The sequence below is a fragment of the Lipomyces arxii genome (assembly GCF_038497795.1).
Source record: "Lipomyces arxii strain Phaff 12-163 unplaced genomic scaffold V1512scaffold_2, whole genome shotgun sequence".
NCBI lineage: Eukaryota > Fungi > Ascomycota > Lipomycetes > Lipomycetales > Lipomycetaceae > Lipomyces > Lipomyces arxii.
The window spans coordinates 1,035,038-1,056,905 of record NW_027117701.1 but is presented as its reverse complement, the minus strand read 5'-3'; the positions used below and the strand labels follow the sequence as shown (position 1 = coordinate 1,056,905).

General features: G+C 43.5%; 11 protein-coding genes and 1 non-coding gene across 12 annotated transcripts; 5 read left to right on the top strand and 7 right to left on the bottom strand.

Annotated features, from left to right (window-relative positions):
• Nucleotides 1-47: 47 nt before the first annotated feature.
• V1512DRAFT_202467 (U6 snRNA phosphodiesterase Usb1) lies at nt 48-825 on the bottom strand (the record flags this gene model as incomplete). Its single annotated transcript, XM_066913263.1, has 2 exons — nt 48-619; nt 672-825. 2 exons carry the CDS (start codon nt 823-825, stop codon nt 48-50), a joined length of 726 nt encoding a protein of 241 aa, XP_066773820.1.
• Nucleotides 826-1,029: 204 nt separating this feature from the next.
• V1512DRAFT_258587 (uncharacterized protein) lies at nt 1,030-1,689 on the top strand. Its single transcript, XM_066915468.1, has one exon. The coding sequence runs from the start codon at nt 1,054-1,056 to the stop codon at nt 1,600-1,602; it is 549 nt and encodes a 182-aa protein (XP_066773819.1). The 5' UTR covers nt 1,030-1,053; the 3' UTR covers nt 1,603-1,689.
• Nucleotides 1,690-1,835: 146 nt separating this feature from the next.
• V1512DRAFT_258586 (lysophospholipase catalytic domain-containing protein) lies at nt 1,836-4,290 on the top strand. The gene is made up of 2 exons (XM_066915467.1): nt 1,836-1,965; nt 2,015-4,290. Exons 1-2 carry the CDS (start codon nt 1,908-1,910, stop codon nt 4,036-4,038), a joined length of 2,082 nt encoding a protein of 693 aa, XP_066773818.1. The 5' UTR covers nt 1,836-1,907; the 3' UTR covers nt 4,039-4,290.
• A 34-nt stretch (nt 4,291-4,324) lies between these two features.
• On the bottom strand, nt 4,325-4,443 carry V1512DRAFT_t14. Its single transcript has one exon. It is a non-coding gene; the product is annotated as a tRNA-Lys (tRNA).
• A 1,020-nt stretch (nt 4,444-5,463) lies between these two features.
• On the top strand, nt 5,464-8,208 carry V1512DRAFT_258584 (uncharacterized protein). Its single transcript, XM_066915466.1, has 5 exons — nt 5,464-5,627; nt 5,682-6,052; nt 6,097-6,190; nt 6,238-6,296; nt 6,345-8,208. The coding sequence occupies exons 1-5, from the start codon at nt 5,525-5,527 to the stop codon at nt 8,079-8,081; spliced, it is 2,364 nt and encodes a 787-aa protein (XP_066773817.1). The 5' UTR covers nt 5,464-5,524; the 3' UTR covers nt 8,082-8,208.
• On the bottom strand, nt 8,147-9,449 carry V1512DRAFT_258583 (ubiquitin-conjugating enzyme/RWD-like protein). Its single transcript, XM_066915465.1, has 2 exons — nt 8,629-9,449; nt 8,147-8,579 (listed from the first exon to the last, which is right to left on the bottom strand). Exons 1-2 carry the CDS (start codon nt 8,953-8,955, stop codon nt 8,208-8,210), a joined length of 699 nt encoding a protein of 232 aa, XP_066773816.1. The 5' UTR covers nt 8,956-9,449; the 3' UTR covers nt 8,147-8,207.
• Nucleotides 9,450-9,554: 105 nt separating this feature from the next.
• Nucleotides 9,555-11,034, bottom strand: V1512DRAFT_258580 (glycoside hydrolase superfamily). The gene is made up of 4 exons (XM_066915464.1): nt 10,820-11,034; nt 10,714-10,758; nt 10,553-10,663; nt 9,555-10,501 (listed from the first exon to the last, which is right to left on the bottom strand). The coding sequence occupies exons 1-4, from the start codon at nt 10,883-10,885 to the stop codon at nt 9,806-9,808; spliced, it is 918 nt and encodes a 305-aa protein (XP_066773815.1). The 5' UTR covers nt 10,886-11,034; the 3' UTR covers nt 9,555-9,805.
• Nucleotides 11,035-11,119: 85 nt separating this feature from the next.
• On the bottom strand, nt 11,120-13,213 carry V1512DRAFT_234367 (acyl transferase/acyl hydrolase/lysophospholipase). Its single transcript, XM_066914059.1, has 5 exons — nt 12,940-13,213; nt 12,818-12,886; nt 12,687-12,773; nt 12,422-12,639; nt 11,120-12,373 (listed from the first exon to the last, which is right to left on the bottom strand). The coding sequence occupies exons 1-5, from the start codon at nt 12,952-12,954 to the stop codon at nt 11,173-11,175; spliced, it is 1,590 nt and encodes a 529-aa protein (XP_066773814.1). The 5' UTR covers nt 12,955-13,213; the 3' UTR covers nt 11,120-11,172.
• Nucleotides 13,214-13,440: 227 nt separating this feature from the next.
• Nucleotides 13,441-14,603, bottom strand: V1512DRAFT_203037 (uncharacterized protein; the record flags this gene model as incomplete). The annotated part of the gene is made up of 2 exons (XM_066913279.1): nt 13,441-14,157; nt 14,208-14,603. 2 exons carry the CDS (start codon nt 14,601-14,603, stop codon nt 13,441-13,443), a joined length of 1,113 nt encoding a protein of 370 aa, XP_066773813.1.
• Nucleotides 14,604-14,833: 230 nt separating this feature from the next.
• V1512DRAFT_72183 (uncharacterized protein) lies at nt 14,834-15,695 on the bottom strand. The gene has a single exon (XM_066918493.1). The coding sequence runs from the start codon at nt 15,551-15,553 to the stop codon at nt 15,278-15,280; it is 276 nt and encodes a 91-aa protein (XP_066773812.1). The 5' UTR covers nt 15,554-15,695; the 3' UTR covers nt 14,834-15,277.
• On the top strand, nt 15,665-18,466 carry V1512DRAFT_220916 (NUC169 domain-containing protein). The gene is made up of 3 exons (XM_066913705.1): nt 15,665-17,458; nt 17,508-17,898; nt 17,944-18,466. Exons 1-3 carry the CDS (start codon nt 15,798-15,800, stop codon nt 18,394-18,396), a joined length of 2,505 nt encoding a protein of 834 aa, XP_066773811.1. The 5' UTR covers nt 15,665-15,797; the 3' UTR covers nt 18,397-18,466.
• Nucleotides 18,467-19,253: 787 nt separating this feature from the next.
• Nucleotides 19,254-21,830, top strand: V1512DRAFT_245898 (uncharacterized protein; the record flags this gene model as incomplete). The annotated part of the gene is made up of 2 exons (XM_066914402.1): nt 19,254-19,574; nt 19,626-21,830. 2 exons carry the CDS (start codon nt 19,254-19,256, stop codon nt 21,828-21,830), a joined length of 2,526 nt encoding a protein of 841 aa, XP_066773810.1.
• Nucleotides 21,831-21,868: the final 38 nt, after the last annotated feature.

Genomic DNA, 21,868 nt, shown 5'->3' with positions numbered 1-21,868 from the left:
CCGACTCGAAATCAGATTCAGGGCGCGCCCAAACGGTAGATCATTCACTAGGGTAGGGGTTCTCCTCGGCGCCGAGACAGCAATATACGGTGAATTGATCGCCCAATCTTGACTTTGATGGTATCAACAAGAATAACGAATTGTTCGGTCGTTTCCGACTGACTCTTTGTATCAGTACGAAAGCGTTTTGCTGGTCGAGGTTGGTCGTGATTGTCACTGTGTAGTCGCCAGGCAAGAGACACATGAGGGACATGATCCGCCAATAAAACGGGATACGACAAGTTTTTGCTCACTGAAGACACTGCAGCTATAACTCCATCAATCTCCGGAGAAGTCTGAACGACTAAAACAAAGAAGTCGCGAGTGTTTTCCGGATTCGTCACCCACACCACCTTTCCTGTCTCATCAACTCTGAAAACAATTGTAAATTGCGACTTTGCATGTAGTATATCCTCGAGGTTGTTGAAGAAAGACTTTCTGTCACTGGTTTTGAGCATAATTGGCGGTGAAAGTGAAAGATGGAGAGGCAATGGCGCTTTGCGTGGAGAAAACACTAACGATGTGGCTCCGGCAGGCACAGCTTGCTCAAGCCTTTGCGCTTCATCAGCTGACGGGAGCCCTAGTAAGAGCCGTAAGTCATACGTTTCATCAGCAATTGCTCATTTACTTACACTCAATATAAACATGAGATGGCCATAATCCAACTGTATGAGGGTGCTGCCGTATTCGTCCACCGTGTAATGCGGGATCATCGCCCATCCGCGGTTCTGACGCATACAAATCCAAAAACCCAGCCGGAAGTGCTGGTGGCTTTTTTGGCTCCATTTAATACGGTTAATTGAGTTTTTGGTGCCGATACCAAACGCCAGATTGAGATGTTTGTTCCGTTTTGAGCATCGATTTCTGAGCCGCATTGCAAACGTGACACAATTTACTACATAAGACGTATGGACCCTATGACGTCATGCCACTATACGCCATTTCCAGTACTTAAACTGATTCGTATCCATCTTATTTTTCCTATCCATCTTTTATTTTTCAACCTACACAAGAATGACTTCTCCAACAACAAATACCAGAACTTCACAAGGCAAGGCTCATCGCAGTCGACGCCATTCTTCCGCCCGTGATCCAATTGATCGACTTGACCTGTCTTTTGGATCTGGTCGCGAATATCATCACGAGGGACCGTTCGATGCTGCTGCTCCCTACAGAAATGGTGGGCCTAACGCACCTCTCGCTGCTTTGGCCACTACCAACGATTTGTCTGGTGTGGTTTCACCTGCGCCAACACACACTTATGATGAGTTTATGGACCCCCGAATAATCAAAGTTGATCCTTCGCAGGACTTTGCCACTGCTCCAGCCAATGCTACGAACGAAAACGAACGACGGAGATCGTCGTCAATTTCCAGACGACACTCGTTGTCACCTCGTAGGCGACAGCCGGTAATAACGCGTACGGACTCAAGCATTCCTTTGCTAGCTCAACAGACTCGAGATAGTGACAATCAAGCTGTTTTGACTGAGGCCGACATTGCTCAAGACAGAGAAGTCTGGAAAACATTACATTCAAGTACTGAGATTGGAGCTACTCTTTAAAAATGTATTTCTACGTAGGCGTTGACGTTTGTGTATATAGAGTTTTATGGATGTACGATGAAAATTGATTAGTATACCATTTTTGACCTATTTTTATCTAAGCGTAGTAGAGTTTCGTAAGAAGAACCTTTAAATATTGTCTATTTGACCCAAATTGGGATAAAATTGTGGTTTAGGGCAAATTTACTTAGTTCATTGAGTCAGCCGCCGAGACATACAAAGTCAGCGCAAAAGCCCAGCTTTCGCTTCTTCTATATAAGTTTGACCAATTCTATAGCTTCGCATAGCTTTGTATCCACGTCACTATGAAAATCTCAATAATTGGTCTTTCGTTAGCTGCGTCAGCGGTTGCAGCGATTACTGGTTAGTATACTATTATGATTTTATCGTGTTTTGCCAACTAGTTGAATAGAGAGCGAACTTGTTGCGCGCTCAGAAGATTATCTTCAAAGAATGAACCGCCGCGATCTTGATCTCAAATTAGGTCTTTCGAAACGTTCATTTACGGCTTCTGCCAATTATACGCCCGAGTTTGTTCCGTGCCCGTCTACTTCGTTGATTCGTACCGCAGACGGCTTGAGCACCAATGAAACCGAATACATTGACGCTCGCGACAACCAGACAAGATCTGCTTTGGTGGATTTTCTTGATCGCGTTGGCCTCGATGATTTTGAGGCATCTGATTTTGTCACCGATAACACTACGATTCACATTGGACTTGCATTTTCAGGCGGTGGTTACCGTGCGATGCTTAACGGGGCCGGGTTTCTAGCTGCTGCTGACAACAGAACTATCAACTCTACCGAGCCAGGCCATATTGGTGGTTTGCTGCAAGCATCTACTTATATCGCAGGACTTTCCGGTGGAAACTGGCTTGTCACATCTGTTGTTTTGAATAATTTCTCCTCTGTTCAGGAATTGCAGGCTGATCCGCTGCTGTGGGACTTGACTGACTCGCTGCTGGCACCACCTGGGAATAATCTTACTACCAGGCAAGATTACTATACTCAGATTGCTAATGAAATCTCCGGTAAAGCAGATGCTGGCTTTGAGGTTAGCATTACCGATTATTGGGGTAGATTATTAGCTGAACAGTTATACAACTATACAGCTGGTGGTGTTGGTCTTAGTTTCTCAGATATTGTCGAATCTCCACCATTTTTATCTCATGAGCTACCTTTTCCCATTGTTGTTGCAGTGAGTGTTGAAAACGGTCAGCCTGTGAATAGCAACACTACAGACAGTTTTGAGTTCTCGCCATTTGAGATGGGCACTTGGGACTCAAACATCTCGGCTTTTTTCCCTACACGATATCTCGGAAGCGAAGCTGTCAATGGAACAGCTTCAAGCCCAGATCGATGTGTGATTGGATTTGACAATGCTGGCTTCATTACCGGTACATCGTCGTCGCTATTTAACGTTGCTCCTTTAAACAACTCGATTCTGCTGGCTTCATTTTTGCCTCCGTTACTTGTTCAGGCTATTGACGATATAACCGAAGATGGCTTCCGTCGTGGTGTTGCAGACTACGCTCCCAATCCGTTTTTTGGTGTTAATGGAATTAGAAACCCAAATCTTGCGCTTGCTGATGGTGGTTTGGATACTCAAGACTTGCCTATGTTGCCATTGCTTCAACCTGATCGCAATATTGATGTTATTGTTGCGCTCGACAACTCCGGTGAGTTACCGAGCTCGTACCCGAGTGGGCAATCTCTGGTGACTACTTATGAGCGTCATTTTGCTCGTGGTAGTTTTGCTATGCCACAAGTTCCAGATACAAACACATTTGTTGCGAATAACCTGACATCGCGACCAACGTTTTTCGGCTGCAATGACACAGACGTTCCTTTGATTGTCTACATGTCAAACTATCCGTACTCTTATGCTACCAACGGATCGACAATTAAGCTCACCTACTCTACAGAAGAAATTGAATCGTACATCACCAATGGATATAACTTGGGCACTCAAGGCAACGGTACGTTGGAGGCTGAGTGGCCCACGTGTCTTGCTTGTGCTCTTATCCAGCGTGAGCAAGCTCGACGCAATATTACTCAGTCAGATCAGTGCGCGCAATGCTTTGAGTCGCATTGTTGGAACGGCGAGTTGTCTTCTACAAACGCAACGAACGCACAAATTTATCCCTCGCCTCTGATCAATGCAAGCGTTTTGGCTCGCGCAAGCATGACTTCATCTTCGAGTGTCGTGTCGTCTACACCTGCTGTTACGTCAACTGCGTCTACGTCTTCAGTGGCGGCGTTGTCTAGTTCTGTGTCATCTGCAGTAACGGAGTCGACGTCAGCTTCAGCTGCCGTCACAGCAGCTGCGTCTTCTTCGTCAGCCGCATCTTCTTCGTCAGCCGCAGGTGTAGCTGTTGCTTCATCGAATGGTGTGCTTGCCATTTTGGTAGCTCTATTGACTGTTTTCCTTGTGTAGTGGTTTGGTATTCATGCTTTTAATTGTCTTCTCGTTTCTGGAGAATAAGTTTGCATATGTAGTCTACGCTCCCAGAAAAAAGTTTGTCGTTCAAGTGATATACCTATCTAGCAATGAATCACTCGTAAGAGCAAACTGTAAGCATAAACTTGAGACAAATGTCTGGCTTTATAATCTTGACTTTGGCCTGGCTGTTCAATTCCTTCGTAAGACAATGATTGTAATTCAGTATTTTTCAATATTACACCTAACCCTTATTAAGGAGGTGAGAAGAAAAAAAATAGTGCTCCCCTGCAGGGGCTCGAACCCTGGACATTTCGGTCATCCTTCTAGCCCACACACCAGGAAGAGAACCCGACGTTTTTGATTAAAAGCCGAACGCTCTACCGACTGAGCTACAAGGGACGAGCACCATGCGTTTCTCAATTTTTTTACCATATGTAAGTTGAAGCACAAAATTTGAATCAAAAATGGTGTACTAAATACAGGCCTACTTCATATAAACACACGGTAGGTATCCTATTTTATCACCAAAATAATAGTGATTTAGGCACATTACGTTCATCGCAGACGAAATGTTCCTCTGTCTCTTATTTTTGTCGCGATTATTGACAATCGCAATGAACGAGCAGGAAAATTTGAATTAGTAATTAGCATAATATTTTTCATTAACAAATAACTCAAAGACAATGCTGTTTTACAGAAGAAGAAGGACGTGATACGTTAAATAATTTATGAGGATATGAGCTTCTAGAACGTAGCCTTTTATTTTATTGACATTTCGACCTCGGCTAACTGATTCGTAAATTGATGGTTATGACATGTTAGCAGCGATTTGCAATACCGTAGCCTGATTATAATAACTGTAAGCATGAATTTGCTGTCTGCAAGATACACGACTGGTGACGCCGACTGTTTGTAAATTACTGTTTAAAAAGACTAAGCATATTGACAAGTATGAAAGTCGTGATTCAATAAAAATGTATATAAAAAGAACCGCATTTATAAAATAGGTCTGAAAACAGCAACATTATTTAACTACAGTACTAATAGAATGAAATGGACTTGAATGTTGTTGACCAGAGACAACGACTGTCACGATGTCTTAAATGGGATACATTTACACGGATGTATATTTAAGAACTACAAACGCTATGTGCTGTCGTTTAGCACCAAAATAGTCCACTACGCGTAGTCGACGCGTTTTTTTGTCGGTGAACTTCTACCGTACTTTAGATTAATTCCAGGATATTGTTTTAAATATCTTATATTAACGCGTAAAAATGTACATAGAAATGTAAACAAAAACTTTTAACAAAAAAAAAAAGGGGCGTGACTAATGCGGCAAGGGTCGACGTACTTATTTTTGGCTTTGTTGTGGTTCGGACCCCTTATCCAAAGACATAGCGCAATTCCATTTCACTCTTTTTTTTAAGTTGTACAGTTTACTCGCAATTCTTTCATTTTTTGGTTCATCCACTGCAAAATGTCGGTCCAGTATAAACGATCTTTTTCTGCTACATCCAGAAGATCTATGTCTGGAATGTCCGCTAACCATGTTCATCATCCCTCAATACCTGAGAACGAAGGTAAATAGTTTTGTTCTTAAGACCCAATGTCAGTCTATTGACCTACAACGTTAGTTTTGTCTGAGCCTTCCTACACTCAGCGTGAACAACCTTCGAGTCCAGTTGTAGATTCTACTCAAACACAATCATCCAACTCACCTGATTACGACCGGTCTGCAGAGTTACTCGTTCAGTCTTGGATGAGTTCAAATAACTTCAGTCCTACCCCTAAGTCAGAGCCGCGGGCAGTTGAACGGATCAATGATATGAACAGTCAACAGGAAGAATCTACGGGATTTAAATCATTTGTTATATGGGGTGAAAGAAAAGTAGTTATTTCCCTACCTCGAGACTTGGTGTACTCTCAGCCCAACTTGCTTTCGGGATCTGAGATGCAGGCATATGAGAAGCGGGTACAGGAGTGGGCTATTTGCAACTGTGAATCTGTTAGTCAACCGAATCGTGATACGAAACTTGAACTAATATATAGTTGTCGCCAATGTTTACAAAGACGGGTGAAATTCATGAGTTTCGGCAGGCTTTGACTACGGGTCGTGCCGTAGTTCAAATTCCAAACGACAAAGGTGAGATTGTTTGTTTAGTGCTCTATCACAGTCAATTAATGATTTAGCAAATAAGCATGTGTCTAATGTTCGCGACCAAAGACAGCCTTTAGCTGTTTTCAATCCAGTACGTATGATGATTTGCTGGGAATGCGATATTTGCTGACAAGTCAAGCAACCACAACCAGAGTCATTTAGTTCTCTGCATGTTGCATCACCAGAAGTTGGATACAATCAAGGCTACAACTCCTTTAAAATGTATATGCCTCAGGCAGTCGCACCTGCTGTTCCTCAATACTATCAACATCAATCGCCAGTCCAAAATTCTGGCCCTGTTCCTTTAATCCCGTCCCGAACTCCAGTCACGCCTTTGTCTGCCACTGCGGCAGCTTTTGTACCTCCAACTTTTGTAAACAACATGAATGGCTTGGCTCAAGGCGGTCTTAACATTAGCTTCCGTGGATCTCATCAAACCCTGGACTCTCCATTTGAGTTTAGCGACAACGGGTCTCAAGCTGAGCTTCATCGTTCTGACAATAACAAAAAGCAGCAGTTCCAAACTCCATCAGACCGTCGCCCGTCTAGGTTTACGCCGATTGTTCAAAGTGGCACGCCGGCGCGGGAGCTATCAAAGGAAGAATTAGATGGCATCGTCAGCCGTCTGACCAAGACCGTTCCTGCTCGTGACAGTCATAACGATAGTGGAGACGAAACGGAGTCGGTGCTATCAGACAGTGCCGTTAGCGAGCAGCGCATTAGATTGGCTTCAGAAGCTGCAAAACTGGATCAGCACGTTGATGATGCAACTTTGGAAAAGATTCTCGGTGATGCTTTAAAGAAAAAACTTGATCCGCTTGAGCGGCTTGTTACGGTCCTTGCAGATCAACTCAAAACGCGGCAAGCTGAAGTCTCTGAAGGCGACGATGAGGATGCGTCCGATGAAAGCGCAGTTCCGTACCCTCGGCGTCCCTCGCCAAGTCGAACAATTACCGGAGAGTTGTCAACTGAGACTGGAGACTCTCGAGTCGTATTGCGTGCCGAACTAGAAGAAGCGAAACGCGCGAGGGAGAGAGCAGATGCGACTGCGGCAGATCTTACGCAAAGGTTGTTGAATAGTGAACGAGATACAGGCTCGTTAAAGAACAAGCTGGAGTCTCTTCAGGAGGAGATCCAACGCGTCAGATTGTCATCAGATAGTATTCAAAGTGCATTCAAGACGCAGCTTGAAGATCAGGAAACAGTGATCAAGAAAGATATGCAGCGAGAGATTGATTTTGCAAATCAAAGACGTGACATTTATAAGGAGCAAGTGCAGCTATTGCAAGAGCAAGTACAGTTGCTGAACGATAAACTGCAGAATGCAGCATCAGATGCCGAACGTGCCGTTGAGGCAGTCAAGGCCAGAGTCGCGAGAACAGAGCGGGAGCGAGACGACATTTTAAGTCATCGGGCTACCGAACTGTCATGGCTGCGAGGCTATTTGGATACGAATGTTGATAACTTGGAGGAACAAGCCCGAATGATCAAAGCTTCGCTGGACGATAGAGTCGAACGACAGTCGGTTGAAAACTTGTACAATTCCAACAATTCTGAGTTCCTTACCAAGCTGAGGTTTGGCACAGCACTAAGTCTAGTTTCCGATGAATTTGTCGAAATATTGACTTCTGTGTCTAACGCCATGATAGCCAGAGGTGTCACGCAAAAAGATCACAGACGGAGGCTTAGTCGGCAGATTTTGATGGAGAATATCAAGCCATTGAACGAGCACAATAATAACGTGCAAAGTACTAGTCCAGTCAGAACAGGATTTGGTGGCAGTGGGCTTAAAGATTTACGGCTTAACCGAGCAGCTACAATTCATGGTCAAAGCACGACCAGAGGTGAGCGAAGGCGTTTGTTCAAGGAGATTTAGACGCGTTTTATATACGTGGCGCGAAACAGATTTGTACACTATTTTAGAACTTTTTTGGTCAAGAATCTGGCAGTCAAAGTTTTGGTTGTCTTAAAATTAATAATACAGTCATGATTCACAAATAAGCTACAACCGCTTCATGCCCATTTTCTTTTTCGGTTTCGCGGTCGCGTCCTTTCCCTTTCCAGATGGTTTAGACGGTGATGTCTGTGTCGAAGGTACTGTATATCCACGCTGATTATGCTCGACCGGTCGCAGCACGTTCTTATTCTCGACAGAAGTCGTCGTATCGTCACTCGTACCAGTTGTAGCATCAGCATAGATTGGGGTTTCTGATTCGGACCGCGCTGGTGCAAACGTACTTCGTTTTAGAGCATGCACCGAGGTCATCAAACGGGCCATACGTTCGAAATCAGCAAAGTCTTCTAAAAGTAATTTTCCTGCTTCTTCATTTAAAGCCGACTCAGGGTTGGGCTCAATTAGCAAACACCGAATCACCTATGAAAAATTAACAGGTTTCTCCAGCATATAAAAGTCCAGCGCTTACAAGCAGCACGTGCCGTAGATCCAGTAAAGAATTCCAATCTCGCTTAAGCGTATCGACACAAACCTCGCCGGTAGCAACAGCCACGTTGGGATGAAAGATTTTGGTCTCGAAGTACGCCTTTGGTGGACTTTGTGGATAGTTGTCTGGCAACCTCAACGTCAGCTTCCAAGCACCTTCTGAATATGGCGTTGACGGTGGTCCTAGTAAGTGTAACGTTATCGCTCTTAGTTCTTGTGGACCATCTTCGGGAAGAACAATGTCTGGATGGAAAGAAGTCTTAAACAGCGACGCGACATCTTTTCGAAGTCTTGCTGAGGATGAAGACATAGTTGCAAATATTAACTGCTTTAAAATATATATATATAGGTATTGACGTAAAAAAGTCTACACTCAGACTTGAGAGAGAGGACTTTGAGTGGGGTTGTGCTTTGGCGAGAAGTATTCAAAGGCAGTCGAGATGTTGACTCATCACTGCACAGTGCCGCTTTAGTCCACGCTAGTCTAAGTCCGGAAAGTGGTCAACAATGCACAGCGCTGGCTCTCAAGTCCCACCATAACTAACACACGCTTTGAACTTGAGAGTATTCTTTGTTTATATAGTTGTTTATGCTTAAATCATCTGTTACAGGGATGACCAAATGTTATTGGCATAAAAATAGAACGAGGTCTGCGCTTGTGATTAATGCACGTCGATTTGCTATGTCAACCCCTGAAAATGCTGTCTTCACCTCCATATGATCATATTTATCACGTATATAATTGAAATAATTAGATAAATTGAATTGAAGTATTGATGACTAATTATTATTTTTTAATATGGCAAATCATTGTCTTTAAAAATCACAGTATTGCAAGGAAAATGCAAGTTATTGCAATAAATAAGAATTACAGATTAGTTAATCGATTAAATCGACTCAACTTCAGAAAAAAGATGACAAAGTTTTTATTATTTACCTAGGTAAACAATACTAAAAATTCCAATAATATAGTCGGTTCATAAAAAACAAGATGATCACTACAACAGAAACGTTTTGATCAAGAACTAGATATCCACATATAGTGCAAAATAGCTTATTAATCTAAATTACTGTAAATCTTTCGTAATTGGACTAATCACTGTACCGCCCCATATACACTTGAAAATCAACCTTAACCGCACCACTTGAATTGCTACTGTCTAAAAATTGCAATCTAGAGAATACTTAGGGTCAGTGCCGGGGTTAGTCCAGACACCCCAATGAGTCTCAACACCGCTGATTCCAGACGTGGGAGGCTTCCATGATTCATCATAAGCTTCGAAAACAAGAGTATTGATTCCCCAGGCGCGGATTCCACAAATAGACTGTTGCCAAAAAAGAGCAGCATTGTCGACTGACGGGACGGAAGCCTCGAAAGCACCACCAGCGGTAGGCCAGCCAGTCTCACCAATCCAGAAGTCAATATCAGTCGATCCCTTAGCGGTCTGGATCGTTTGAAGCGATTGCATAATATCGTCGAGGAACGAGTATGATGAGTTCGCCATTGTCTGTCCTTGCCAGTACGAGAAGGCATTAGAGATGACGAGATCGCTGGCTTGAATAACAGGAGCCGACGCACCGTCAACAATGATGTTCCATGAATCGACAGTCCCGACAGGAACACCTTCGAATCCGTCCATTCCATGAACAATACCTCTGACTTCGTTAATTTTGTCGGCTAAGGCGGAAGGACTCATATCGCCACGATAAAGGGCCTCAGAACCAACTGTCACAGCAACGATACTGGAAGCATCGATGGTTGGGAGATAGGCGTTCAATGCAGCAATTTCAGCGGCATAGTGAGCATCGTCATTTGGCCATATACCGATGAAAAGCTTGAATCCACTTTGTTGTATCTAAAACTAGATCAGCACAGCCATTCGGAACAAACACAGTTTAAAACATACAGCAGGAAGAATGTTTTCGAGGGTTCCACAGTCTGAAGCAGCATATACTCTGACAATGTTTGTTTGAGAGGAGATTGTCTCGAAGTCAGCAAGATAATCCTGAGTAGTTTTCTATCGGAATCAGAACATTGTCCAGTCTGAACTTCTTATTTAAAACATACGCAAGCAGAGTCAGAATTACGCTGGGCGCCCAAGTCGAAGCCGAGCTGTAAAAAACATGCGCGTTAGTCCAGAAACATCTCACATTCTTCAATATCGACCACTTACCGAGCCAATGGCAGCGACAGAGTTAGCAGCAGCAAGAACAGTTGCAATAGCTGTGATGAAACGCATGTTTTCTATATTCTAGAATCTATTTCTTTGAAATAAAGAGCGACAAATAAAAGGGGTTGTATATCGCGTTTGAGAGAGCCAGACGAGACTTGCAAAGCCCAACACACAGATTAATTTCGACGCTAGTACGAATTAAACCAATGCATTCCAAACGCGGACACACACCCTAACCCAACCTACTATTTTTGGCCACCCCAGTCCTGAGTTCAGTATTCTTCGACTTTTGTTACATTTTTATGTGTAAAATACCAAAACTCCGTTTGCATACAAAAAATAAAAAAACTGAACTAACTAAGTTTACGCGTCCGTCGATTCTGGAACATGACGTCGTAAATCCCATCTAATACAAACTCAATACCACATCGCTGTCTGATGAGCGGTAACGCAAACCATGTACTACGTTCTCCTTTCAAACTCCAGTAGTTAATGTCTTCTCTGGTCCTGGGCGCATCCACAAACAGTTTCCAGAAATCGTGGAGACAAAGGTCCGGGACTATTGTGATGGTCTCAGAGTTCATCAACGGACGATCGTCGAGCATAAGCAGACGGCGAAGTAATGAAGGCAATAGACCCAATGTTTCGAGCTGTGAAAGACGATGTCGAATCTCGTAACCCATTACTCTAATCAATGTTGAACGCCACGAGTGGGCACCGAGATGAATATCTTGTGACATAAAAGGAGCAATGTATGGCCTGGCCTGCGACACTATGAAATGATTGACGTTGAAAAGTTCAGACACTCGTGTGTACGGCGCCTCTCTTTCTTCTCGAGGAATTGAAGACCACGACTTCCATCGGATTGGTGCGCCTGTAGGTAACCATGGCACAATTTCTCCACGCTCATTCTTGCACATCAGTTGCACTTCTTCGTAGAGTCCCGGAATGGCATTGCTAGCACAAGCTGCTGACCAAATCAACACGTTCGGGGTGGTCAGAAAGTTGAATAGAGACGGCACATAGTTGTCATTAGTATGAACTGTGATGTTGAGTACTCGCCTTGTACGCGCATAAGCTTCTTCAAACGTCAAATCTCCAATGTTGTCCCTCACAACCGTTTCTAGCACTTCCATATCAAGCAGATAACCTTTTTCGATCAATCGCCTGACTCGTAGCAGTCCTTGAAACTGCTCGGCAGGGCGTTGCTTTACAAACGCCGACAGGTCGATTCCGTTTCCGTTTAAGAATTCAGGTAATTCGTCATCTCGATGCACACTGACTAATGTCGCTATTAGAGCACCAACGCCAACTCCGGTGATTATTCTTGGTAAAAGTTTGTGCTGATGCAATGCTCGAACAACGCCTAAATGACTAAGACCAAACAAAACTCCACCTTGCAGTACCAATGTTGAAAGGCCGTAAGACTGTCGTGTATCATGTACCAGATCAAGCTTGGTTTGCGTAGTTAACAAAGGAGATGAAGGATGATTGAGTAAATAGCGCAAGCTGTCAATAACTTCAAGATTGTATTTTTCAATTAGAAACTTTGTTCTAAACAGAGTTAGTTCCACAGCTGATACACGCCAACAACAAGCATACCCAGTGTATGCAAATAGTTTCTTATTTGCTATATTCCCAATGTTTCGCACAAGCCCAGATCTTAAGATATTGGTTAATGCAGTCACGTCACCCATTTCCTTTGCTTCCATAATGGCATCGAGTCGCTCTGATATCAACTTGTAGTCATAGTTCGCAGACTTTGGATTGGCACGCCACAAGTCGTTCGCTAGTACATTGTCAAGACTGTAAGCCAGATCCTGCAGTCATTAACATACTGCAGCAGTAATTGCGTATATAAACAAACCAGCCACTCATCATATGTACATGCAGCTCGCATTTGATCAAGCAACTGAGTTTCTGGTCGACGTGAGAACACAGAACTATACAGTTTCTGTGATACGTTAGAACATCGCGAGAAATGTAAATACAACATACAGCATTCCAAAAGCTAATAACTTCCAGCACAGTTGCAATTAATGATAACACAAACTCGGTCAGAACCGTCTATAGTACACACAAATCAGATAAAAGCCATCAAGTTCACAAAATACAAATACCGAAATCTTCTTCATGATTGTGCGTCGTACAAATGCGGTAATGTGAAAATAAACTGCAAATGATCGACAACGACTTTTGATTTACGAATGATGCACAAACGAGTACCTTATCTCACCAACACAGCTATTGGTAGAAACTATACAGTTCAGAAGCTTGCTTTAACGGAGCATGGCTTGCCTGTAAGTTCAAATGATTGTATTCTGATCCTGCCTCGAGAGAAAACGATTAGCATGTGATTAAGTACGACACCCTTGGATTATTTGAAAAACCGGGGAAGCAAATGAAAACACATATATTTTCAGCTTTTAAACAAAGCAATGAATGTATTTATTGCTGAATACAAATGGCCAAATATGAACTCCAAAAAAAAAAAAAAAAAAAGTAAAATCTCAAATCCACCAAATGAACGACTACATCTTATATACAAAACAAAACAACACCACAAAGGCTGGGAGTCACAGCTTTGCGGGATATCAGGAAAAAACAAGGCAAGGCAAAGACTAAACAAACCAGCTATTTCTTTTCCAGCTTTTAGTAAACATATGAGTAACGCAAGCTTCAGGCTGATCGTAGCCACCTGCGTTAGAATGCTTTTGTCCGTTGCCAAAGTATTGAATTGGAAGAACAACAATCATCCCACCTTCGGTACTCATACTAACAGGTTCTTTAATATCGTGGAACTGAGCCCAGGAAACGTCATTTTTTTTGTAGTTCATAGAGTCAACAAGAGCGTCTGTCCAGACACCGGGTCCACTAACCTCATAAATGTCTTCAGCGGAGTACTTTGACAGCTTTGCAGGACTCTGCTTGCCTTTTAGTCGAGCAAGATGATAAGCGTGTGCTACAACGCGTACAATTGCAGTTCTAACCGGCTTAGCAAACGGACGGGCAACAATTGTGTACTGCGCAAATCCGAACGGTCTATGCCAACCTCTAAGGCGCTGAGACTCTGCAGTAGCGAACGGTTCGTCTAGCTCTATTCCCACAATGACGTCCGCTTTTGAATCCCAGATACTTTTAGGGACCCATTGATCGACTGGCTTGCGGCAATAAACATCAATATCCGCATAAACACCACCATAAAGATATAGCAATAGGTAGCGAAGCAAATCTGCCTTGATCACTGGATTGGGGAATGTATTATAAATTTGCACTAATTGTGGTGTACTTTGAAATGCTTCCTCTACAAATGTCTTTGCCGACTTGTCATCCATAAGCTAGATCATATTAGCAAAGTGTATTGAAAGCTACCGAAATGTGACCTTACGATATGCTCAAACTCACTATTGTAGAGTGTCCATGACTGAACAGCTTCAGCATACTGCTTGTCGACGTACTTAGCTGTCTGGAAAATCTTGTTTGGCCAAACTTCGGCGTTATACGTGCCAGAATAAGACTGCTTGAGTGTGATCAAAACCGAGTCAAGAAAGTTCTCGTAAATTACGTCCGGAGCTCGTCTATAGACTGTAACATGTCGGAATGTTGGAATTGGAGAAAGAATTAAAGGAGCTTCTTTCTCGCTTTGAGTGTTGTTTTGTCGAGACTTTATAGCAAGAAGCCAGAGCACTATACACAATAAACCGGTAACTACAGCAACTTGCTGCCGCGGCCCTTTTGCTCCGTTTCCTGCTAGCAAACGCTGCCAGTGTGCGAGCGGTAACATGTCTTGTGAAAGATGAGCAGATGAACCAATCAGTGTTATCAAGCCGAGCCAACAGAAGGAGAAGTTGAACTTGTGTGCAGTGTTTCCTGCGGGCTCACCCTTTGTATTTGGTTGCACACGGCCGTTTATTTTATAGTAATGGAGGTAATCCATAATCATGGAATTTATCTTACGATAGATTAAAGCCAGGCCAACTAGATTGGCAGCCGTGCATATGCTACCAATATAAACATAAATGACAGCGGAGTAAAGCTTGAATGAAATGAATACGAATGCGGCAGCATCACCAGTTTAGGATTTAAAGCTTAACCTTAATATTTGGCGCTTAATTCTGCACATCTTGAAAAAGCCCCTGATTTTTTTACAACGCTCGACGCTGGTGCCATGATTGACTGAGTTAAGCCAATCAAAATAGTATTATTTTGAATATAAACTGCTTTAATATAGCGCTTTGCAAAGGGAGTAGTCATATCCAGAGGGTCTGATTAGGCAATGCTTTTAAATTCATCACTCAAAGCAAATATGAGTAATATGCCTAGTACATTGCGTGTACGTTACCAAGGTATACATGTAAGCCATACCATAGTCACAGGAATGAGTATGCTCTTATAATGTCACTCCAGAAAATGCAATGACAGCAGACTCTGCAAATACAGATGTGGACACGTTCAGCTTCATCGTCTCCGAGAAATCTCAGATCGTAGCATCTCTAGCCGGACCCTCTGATCAAGCATGACATCTTCATTTTCTTGAATCACTTCCTTCATCTCCTCTTTTTCCTCTGCGTCATCTGTCTCTGTAATGTACTGCTCAATTTCACGATTCGACCGCTCCAGATGTTTGGCTGCATGTTCAATTCTGGCCTGCTCAGTATGTAGTGCTTCTAATGGTAATGCAGAAATAGCTATTGCAAACACTTCTAACTTGTCTGGTTCGTCCGTCCGTTCCATCTGCGTATGATTCTTGCAGGGTCGACGTTGCTACTGCTAAGATTTCCAGTAGTTACTTGCATGTTCTGTTGCAAGTATTGCGTCTTTTAATGGTATATGCCATACATGCGTTGTAAACTGGCTTTAACACTTGAACCTTAAGTTTGTATCATAGTCCCAACCGTAAGGAAGTTTTTTAAACTCCCATCAGAAAGATATTTTAAAGGCAATACAAATTAGTTTTGTATATTAAATATCGGACAACATGGCTAAGCGTAAATTAGCAAAGCCAAAATTTAAGTCTACTGCGCCGAAATTTGTTGCAAACGGAAAGCCTAGTGGAAGCTCATCAAAGGCAAAGGTCGTGAAAGCGCCAGTAATTGAAGATCCTGTATTTAGCGACGAGGAGGAAGATGTAGAAGCCGAGTCGGATGAGGAAGGGGAATTTTTTGATCTTATTGACGATGAAGCAGAAGAAGACGACGACGGCGACGAAGCAGAAGAAGACGAATATAGTGGTAGCGGGGAAGACGAAGAAGATCTTGCCGGGTTGCTTGATGGTGGAATTTCAGAGTCTGAAGGTGAAGAAATTGAAGAAGAGGATGCTGATGATGAGAAGGACGATGATGAAGATGAAGAGGTTTCACAGTTTGAGGAAGAAGAACAAGATGAAGCTGATGTAGAGGAATCGGCTGAAGTTGTGCAGCGCGAAGAAAGTGATGATGAGGATGAATATTTGAGCAAATATAGTGTTACCAGTGCTGAGAGCCAAACATCGTTTTCAGATGAAGACGGCAGGATTGCCTATTATACCACTGGGGCAGATGGGAAACCTCGTGCTATTTACCATGAGATTGATCCTCATTATTCGAGTGACGATAGTGACCTTGAGGAGATAAACACGATCGGAAATGTCCCGCTATCGGCTTATGACGAATACCCACACGTTGGCTACGATATCAATGGTAAGCGCATCATGCGCCCGGCTGTAGGATCTGCACTCGACAGCTTGTTAGACAGTATCGAAGTTCCTGAAGGCTGGACTGGACTTGTTGACCGTGAGTCAGGCGCAGACTTGAAACTTACGAAAGAGGAACTGGAATTGATCAAGAAGATTCAGTTGGGCGAAAACGCCGGCGATATCAACCCGTATGAAGATACCATTGAGTGGTTTACATCAAAGACAGAAGTGATGCCGCTTTCTGCTGCGCCAGAACCCAAGCGCAGATTTGTACCATCGAAGCACGAAGCAAAGCGGATCATGAAAATTGTTCGTGCTATTCGTGACGGCAGAATTGTTCCGAACAAGCCTAAGACTCTTCAAGAAGATCGTCCAGCATATGATCTATGGGCGGACGATCTACCGGAAGAACAGCCACATATCATGCACATCACAGCTCCAAAAATGGCAAAGCCAACCAATGATGAGAGTTACAACCCACCTGCTGAATATCTTTTGACCGAGGAAGAGAAGGAAGCCTGGGAAAAGATCGATCCAATGGACCGAGAAAAAAATTATGTGCCAAAGAAGTTTGCTTCATTGCGCTCGGTTTCTCGATATGAAAATTTTGTGCGCGAAAGATTTGAGAGATCGTTGGACTTGTATATCGCACCTCGTGTGCGTAAAAACAAGCTTAACATTGATCCCGAATCCTTGATCCCTAAGCTGCCCTCCCCACAGGATCTAAAACCGTTTCCGATCAAATGCTCAGTCACATACACAGGACATAAAGGTCGTGTTCGTGCTATTAGTGTTGACCCATCTGGCTTGTGGCTTGCTACAGGTGCCGATGACGGTACTGTTCGCATTTGGGAAGTCTTGACTGGCCGTGAAGTTTGGAAGGCTGAAATTGGAGACAAAGATGAACCTGTGCAGAGTGTTGAGTGGAATCCCGCAAAAGAAAGTGGCCTTTTGGCTGTTGCTGCGTATGTGTAACACGATTGGTTTAATTTATGCAAACTAACTTGACTCTAGTGGTGACAAAATTTTCATCTGTTTGCCTCCAGTTTTTGATGCTGTAACCGACTCAATCGGAGAAGAGAGACTGGCTGCTGGATGGGGCTATGCAGCTCAACCAGCTCCTGTTGAAAATGTTAACAAGGAGCCGTTATGCAGATGGACAAAACCGTCAGCCAAGCTACAGCAACAAGGTGTGGATGTCGTGGTTGTGTGCCGTAAGACAGTGAAGCAGATTTCATGGCACAGAAGAGGCGATTACTTTACAAGTGTGTCACCTGAAGGTGCCAACGTGGCAGTTCTTGTACATCAACTCTCAAAGCACAACACTCAGTCACCATTTAGAAAGTCAAAGGGTATTATTCAAAGTGCTCAATTTCATCCGTTTAAGCCTATGCTTTATGTTGCGGTAAGTTTCATGCCACTGAAAAGTTAACGTTTACTAATTGTTTAGACTCAACGATATGTTCGAATATACGATTTGTCTACTCAAAGTTTAACCAAGGCTTTACAACCAGGAGCACGATGGATAAGTTCATTTGATATACATCCACAAGGTGACAATGTCATTACTGGGTCATACGATAAACGAGTCACGTGGCACGATCTCGATTTAAGTGCAAAACCATACCGAACACTGCGATATCATACGCGTGCTGTTCGAGATGTTCGTTTTCACACTCGACTACCGCTTTTCTGTTCGGCCAGCGACGATGGACACATCAACGTGTTCCACGGAACAGTCTATGATGATTTGTTGAAGAACCCGTTGCTTGTGCCTCTGAAGGTCTTAAAAGGGCATAGTGTGGTTCAGTCACTCGGTGTTTTAAGAGTGTGTTGGCACTCTAAGGAAGCATGGCTTTTCAGTGCAGGAGCGGACGGAACGGCGAAGTTATGGACTACTTAAGGCACAAATTCATGTACATTTATTAGATTTAGGAGGAAAATTAAAAGTTTGCATAACGTTTTGATTTTAATACTATTTTATGTCGATATCACCGCAAAGCCGCATTATTGGTGGCTCGACATGGTACGACATGACCTACACTGTTCACCCTGTCAAAATAAGGTTCTGTCTTCTGTGACGATCAACCGGGATTGTGGTTCTCGTGATTTGATACTAAATTTTCTCAGTTTCAATGGTATTTGTGATATATTCAGACTTTGTTTTGTATTTAGTTCAAATTAATTGTGAGTAATTCACTTTAAATCTATTCTTAAATACAGTTTAAGGAATTAGCACGTGGTTGCAAGTATTGAGGGTTTAGTGACCGTCAAACGCGACACGGTATCGATCGTAACCAAGTTGTGGAATTTGCTGCTCATTTCGTTTACGTATAACGGCTGTATCCACTCACCACACGTTGTTTTTGCTCTTCAGTTCCAACAAAAAACATTCTGCTTTCACAAATTAACGCGTTTTTTTTGGGCTTTTGAAAATCAGAGTCGACTGGCTCGATATCTTTCTGCCTACATGACCAGTCGCGAATTCAATTTGTGCAATATCAACGCGGTTCAATTAAAACGGTAGAGTTAAACGGTCGAGTATGCACTTCTCCGCAAAGTCACAATTTTGTTCTTTATTACTTGGAATCATGAAGAACATACTGTAAAATTGTTTGATTACTACATTTACAATCATAAGCATTTATCGACACCTTTGAGAGCTATAAGTGGATAATACTGCAACTACACCAGAACTCCGAGTTACAACAGGACCAACATTTGCCAGTTGAAGTGTTTGGACTTTAGATGTGCAAAGAAATGCTCGACATTTTTAGTTTTAAGCGCAAGTCATTGGGCTCAGATCCATCGACTGGCTCGGCAAAGCGCCGGAAAGTGGAGCCAGAACTGGTCGCGCCTTTGCCTTCCCCACAACAGCTTACAGATATGCGCATGCCGCAGTCGAATGCGTTCGCAAGTAACACCGGACCGAGTAATGACACTAGACGGCGACAATGGGCTCGTTCGCAAACCAATAGCACGGTGCCTGATACTCAAAGTTCTACCGATAGTAATCAAAGCCCTCGTGACTTATCGCAACAGTTTGGTGCCGCCACATCATCATATTCCGAGCTGCCAAAGGTAAAGAACTGTACAATTTTTACTCGCTTTTTGCGTCTAACTTCGATACAGCCCGCGCGAAAGCTTGCATTCACTCAATTGGGATACACTCAAGATGCTTATCGAAGCTCACCGTCATGGAGTCGTGCATCGGTATGCATCCCGGCAGCCCCTGTGTCATCATCATCACCATCGGCTCAGGTAGGGGGAACGTCTTTCACTTTAGTTTCTGCTCGTGCATCCACAGCTAGACTTTCTAAGCCTACAGCGTCCTCAGACCTTTCTGCTAAAACAATGCCTTACGCAGCAGATAGCATGAGGCTTGGCTCTTTAAGCAAAGTAAAGCTGAATGTACCGCCGGAAATTGTTATTTCGTCATCGCAGTCTACGTCGTCGCCATTATCTCAATCTTCGTCATCTTCAGTGCCAGCAGCAGTGACAACTCCAACAATCGCTGGCAAACAGCTTCCAGATAGCCGCAAAATTATACTACCGGAGCCTACGTTCAGTAGTAGGACTAGAGTCGCGGTTGACAAACCGTACTCTGGGCCTCCGCCATCGCTGCAGAATTGGAACAAAATCAATTTGCCGAAACTTAGTCGCAAAAGCCCACCAGTCGATCGCAACAACACATTAAGCCATATAGATAGTGCCCAGCCTGGATTTTTATGTCAGCAGCTTAGTGAAGGCAAAGGTCGAGCATATAGTCAGTCTACAAAATTGTCAGCTACGCCAATTTGGCCACCCAGGCCGCTCACGTATTCTTACGCGGGCTCACAACCTGTAACAGATACATACGGTAGGAAATCTCCAGTTTCTCCTGCTTTATCCGATAGCGCGAAAAGTTCTTGGGCGCAAGGATCTTCTTACATATCACCAAATCAATACGGTAGATCCTACGACCAACAGCCGGCCTTGAGTTTACCAAATTCTTCTTCATACAGGTCATATAATACGAAGAATGAAGCATTAGTACATATCAACAATAACCCGCTCACGGGTCCAGAAGAAAAAATATGTCATGAATCACCACCGGAAAACATGGACCCATACTGGTCTGGTCGGCGTCCGCAAGGTTCACGTTCTTCTCCAAGCCAACCGCTTGCAAGCGATGCGGTACCGGTATCTGTACCATTGACTTCTTCTCGATATCGGCCTGAACCTATTCGGCCTCGACGCTCCACTGAAAGCTTGCCGACAGACTCACAAATTAATTTTGGGGCCTGTCGTTCCCTGGCCTCGTTAGCGCCCAGTTCACAGCAAAAAGAGTCTGAATCTTTATCACCATCGGGTGCAAGATCCACTGAAGATCTGTATCCGGCACCAGCAGTTGCGATCGACCCATGCTCAAAATGCGGTATTCGTGCCAGTGTGCTAGTAGAACACGCAAAAGCGAAGGAAGAGTTATTTGTTAAAAAAGCTAAATGGGAGACCTACTTTACTGAAGACGAGGCTGAAAAGAGTCGATTGCAAACGCAAATGAAGGCAGTACATGATGAGAGCAAGCGTCTACAAGCCAAGCAGGCAGAACAAGAAAAGGAACTCAAGACTGTCAAGCAGCATTTAGAAGCGGAACAGCAAAACAGCAGTGAACTTCGAAAAGAGTTGGGGCTTTTGAAGCGCAAACTGAAACGATCAAAGTCAGTAACTGAAAATATCTTAGGCAGCTCGTTGGAGAACCGAATTGCCGCGTCACTGGAGTCAATAGTGGCGAGCAGCCCTCCTGCCACAACGAATGAGAGTGTGCGGTCTGTATCAGTTACTTCTATTGAGAAAGAGGTAGACACCGCAGCTAACGATGGGGAAAAAAATTTATTTAACGGTGACCTTGAAAGACATGAAAAATATCCGTTTGCGGAAATTCTCTCTTTTGGCGAGCAACACCAGCGGAAGGAGATAGGTACAGTTGCCATACGCCAGTCAATGAAGTTTGTAGCAAGGTCTCCGTTTCCTGACATTACAAGTGACGACGCAGGTATTCCATCTCGCGAGTTTCCTGTTCGCCCAGGTAGAAAAAGTCGACCTCGCTTGTTGTTTAACGGCTCAAATATTAAGTCTACACATGTTCAACGCACTGGGAGGTTAGGAAATTGGAACGATAATTACCATAAAGGAAACGACGATCCATTAGGTTTCATGCCAAAAAATGTGGTTCCAGTCCTCAAAGACGGCTCTCTAGCGTTTCGAGAAGGATTGGTAGATCCTCGTACTCGAAGATTGAAACGAGGAGTACCAGTGTTTAAAGTTGGACGAAGGAGTCAAGGGGACTTTTTGTAATGGTTTCATGACGTGTATGCCTTTATTATGCTGCGATG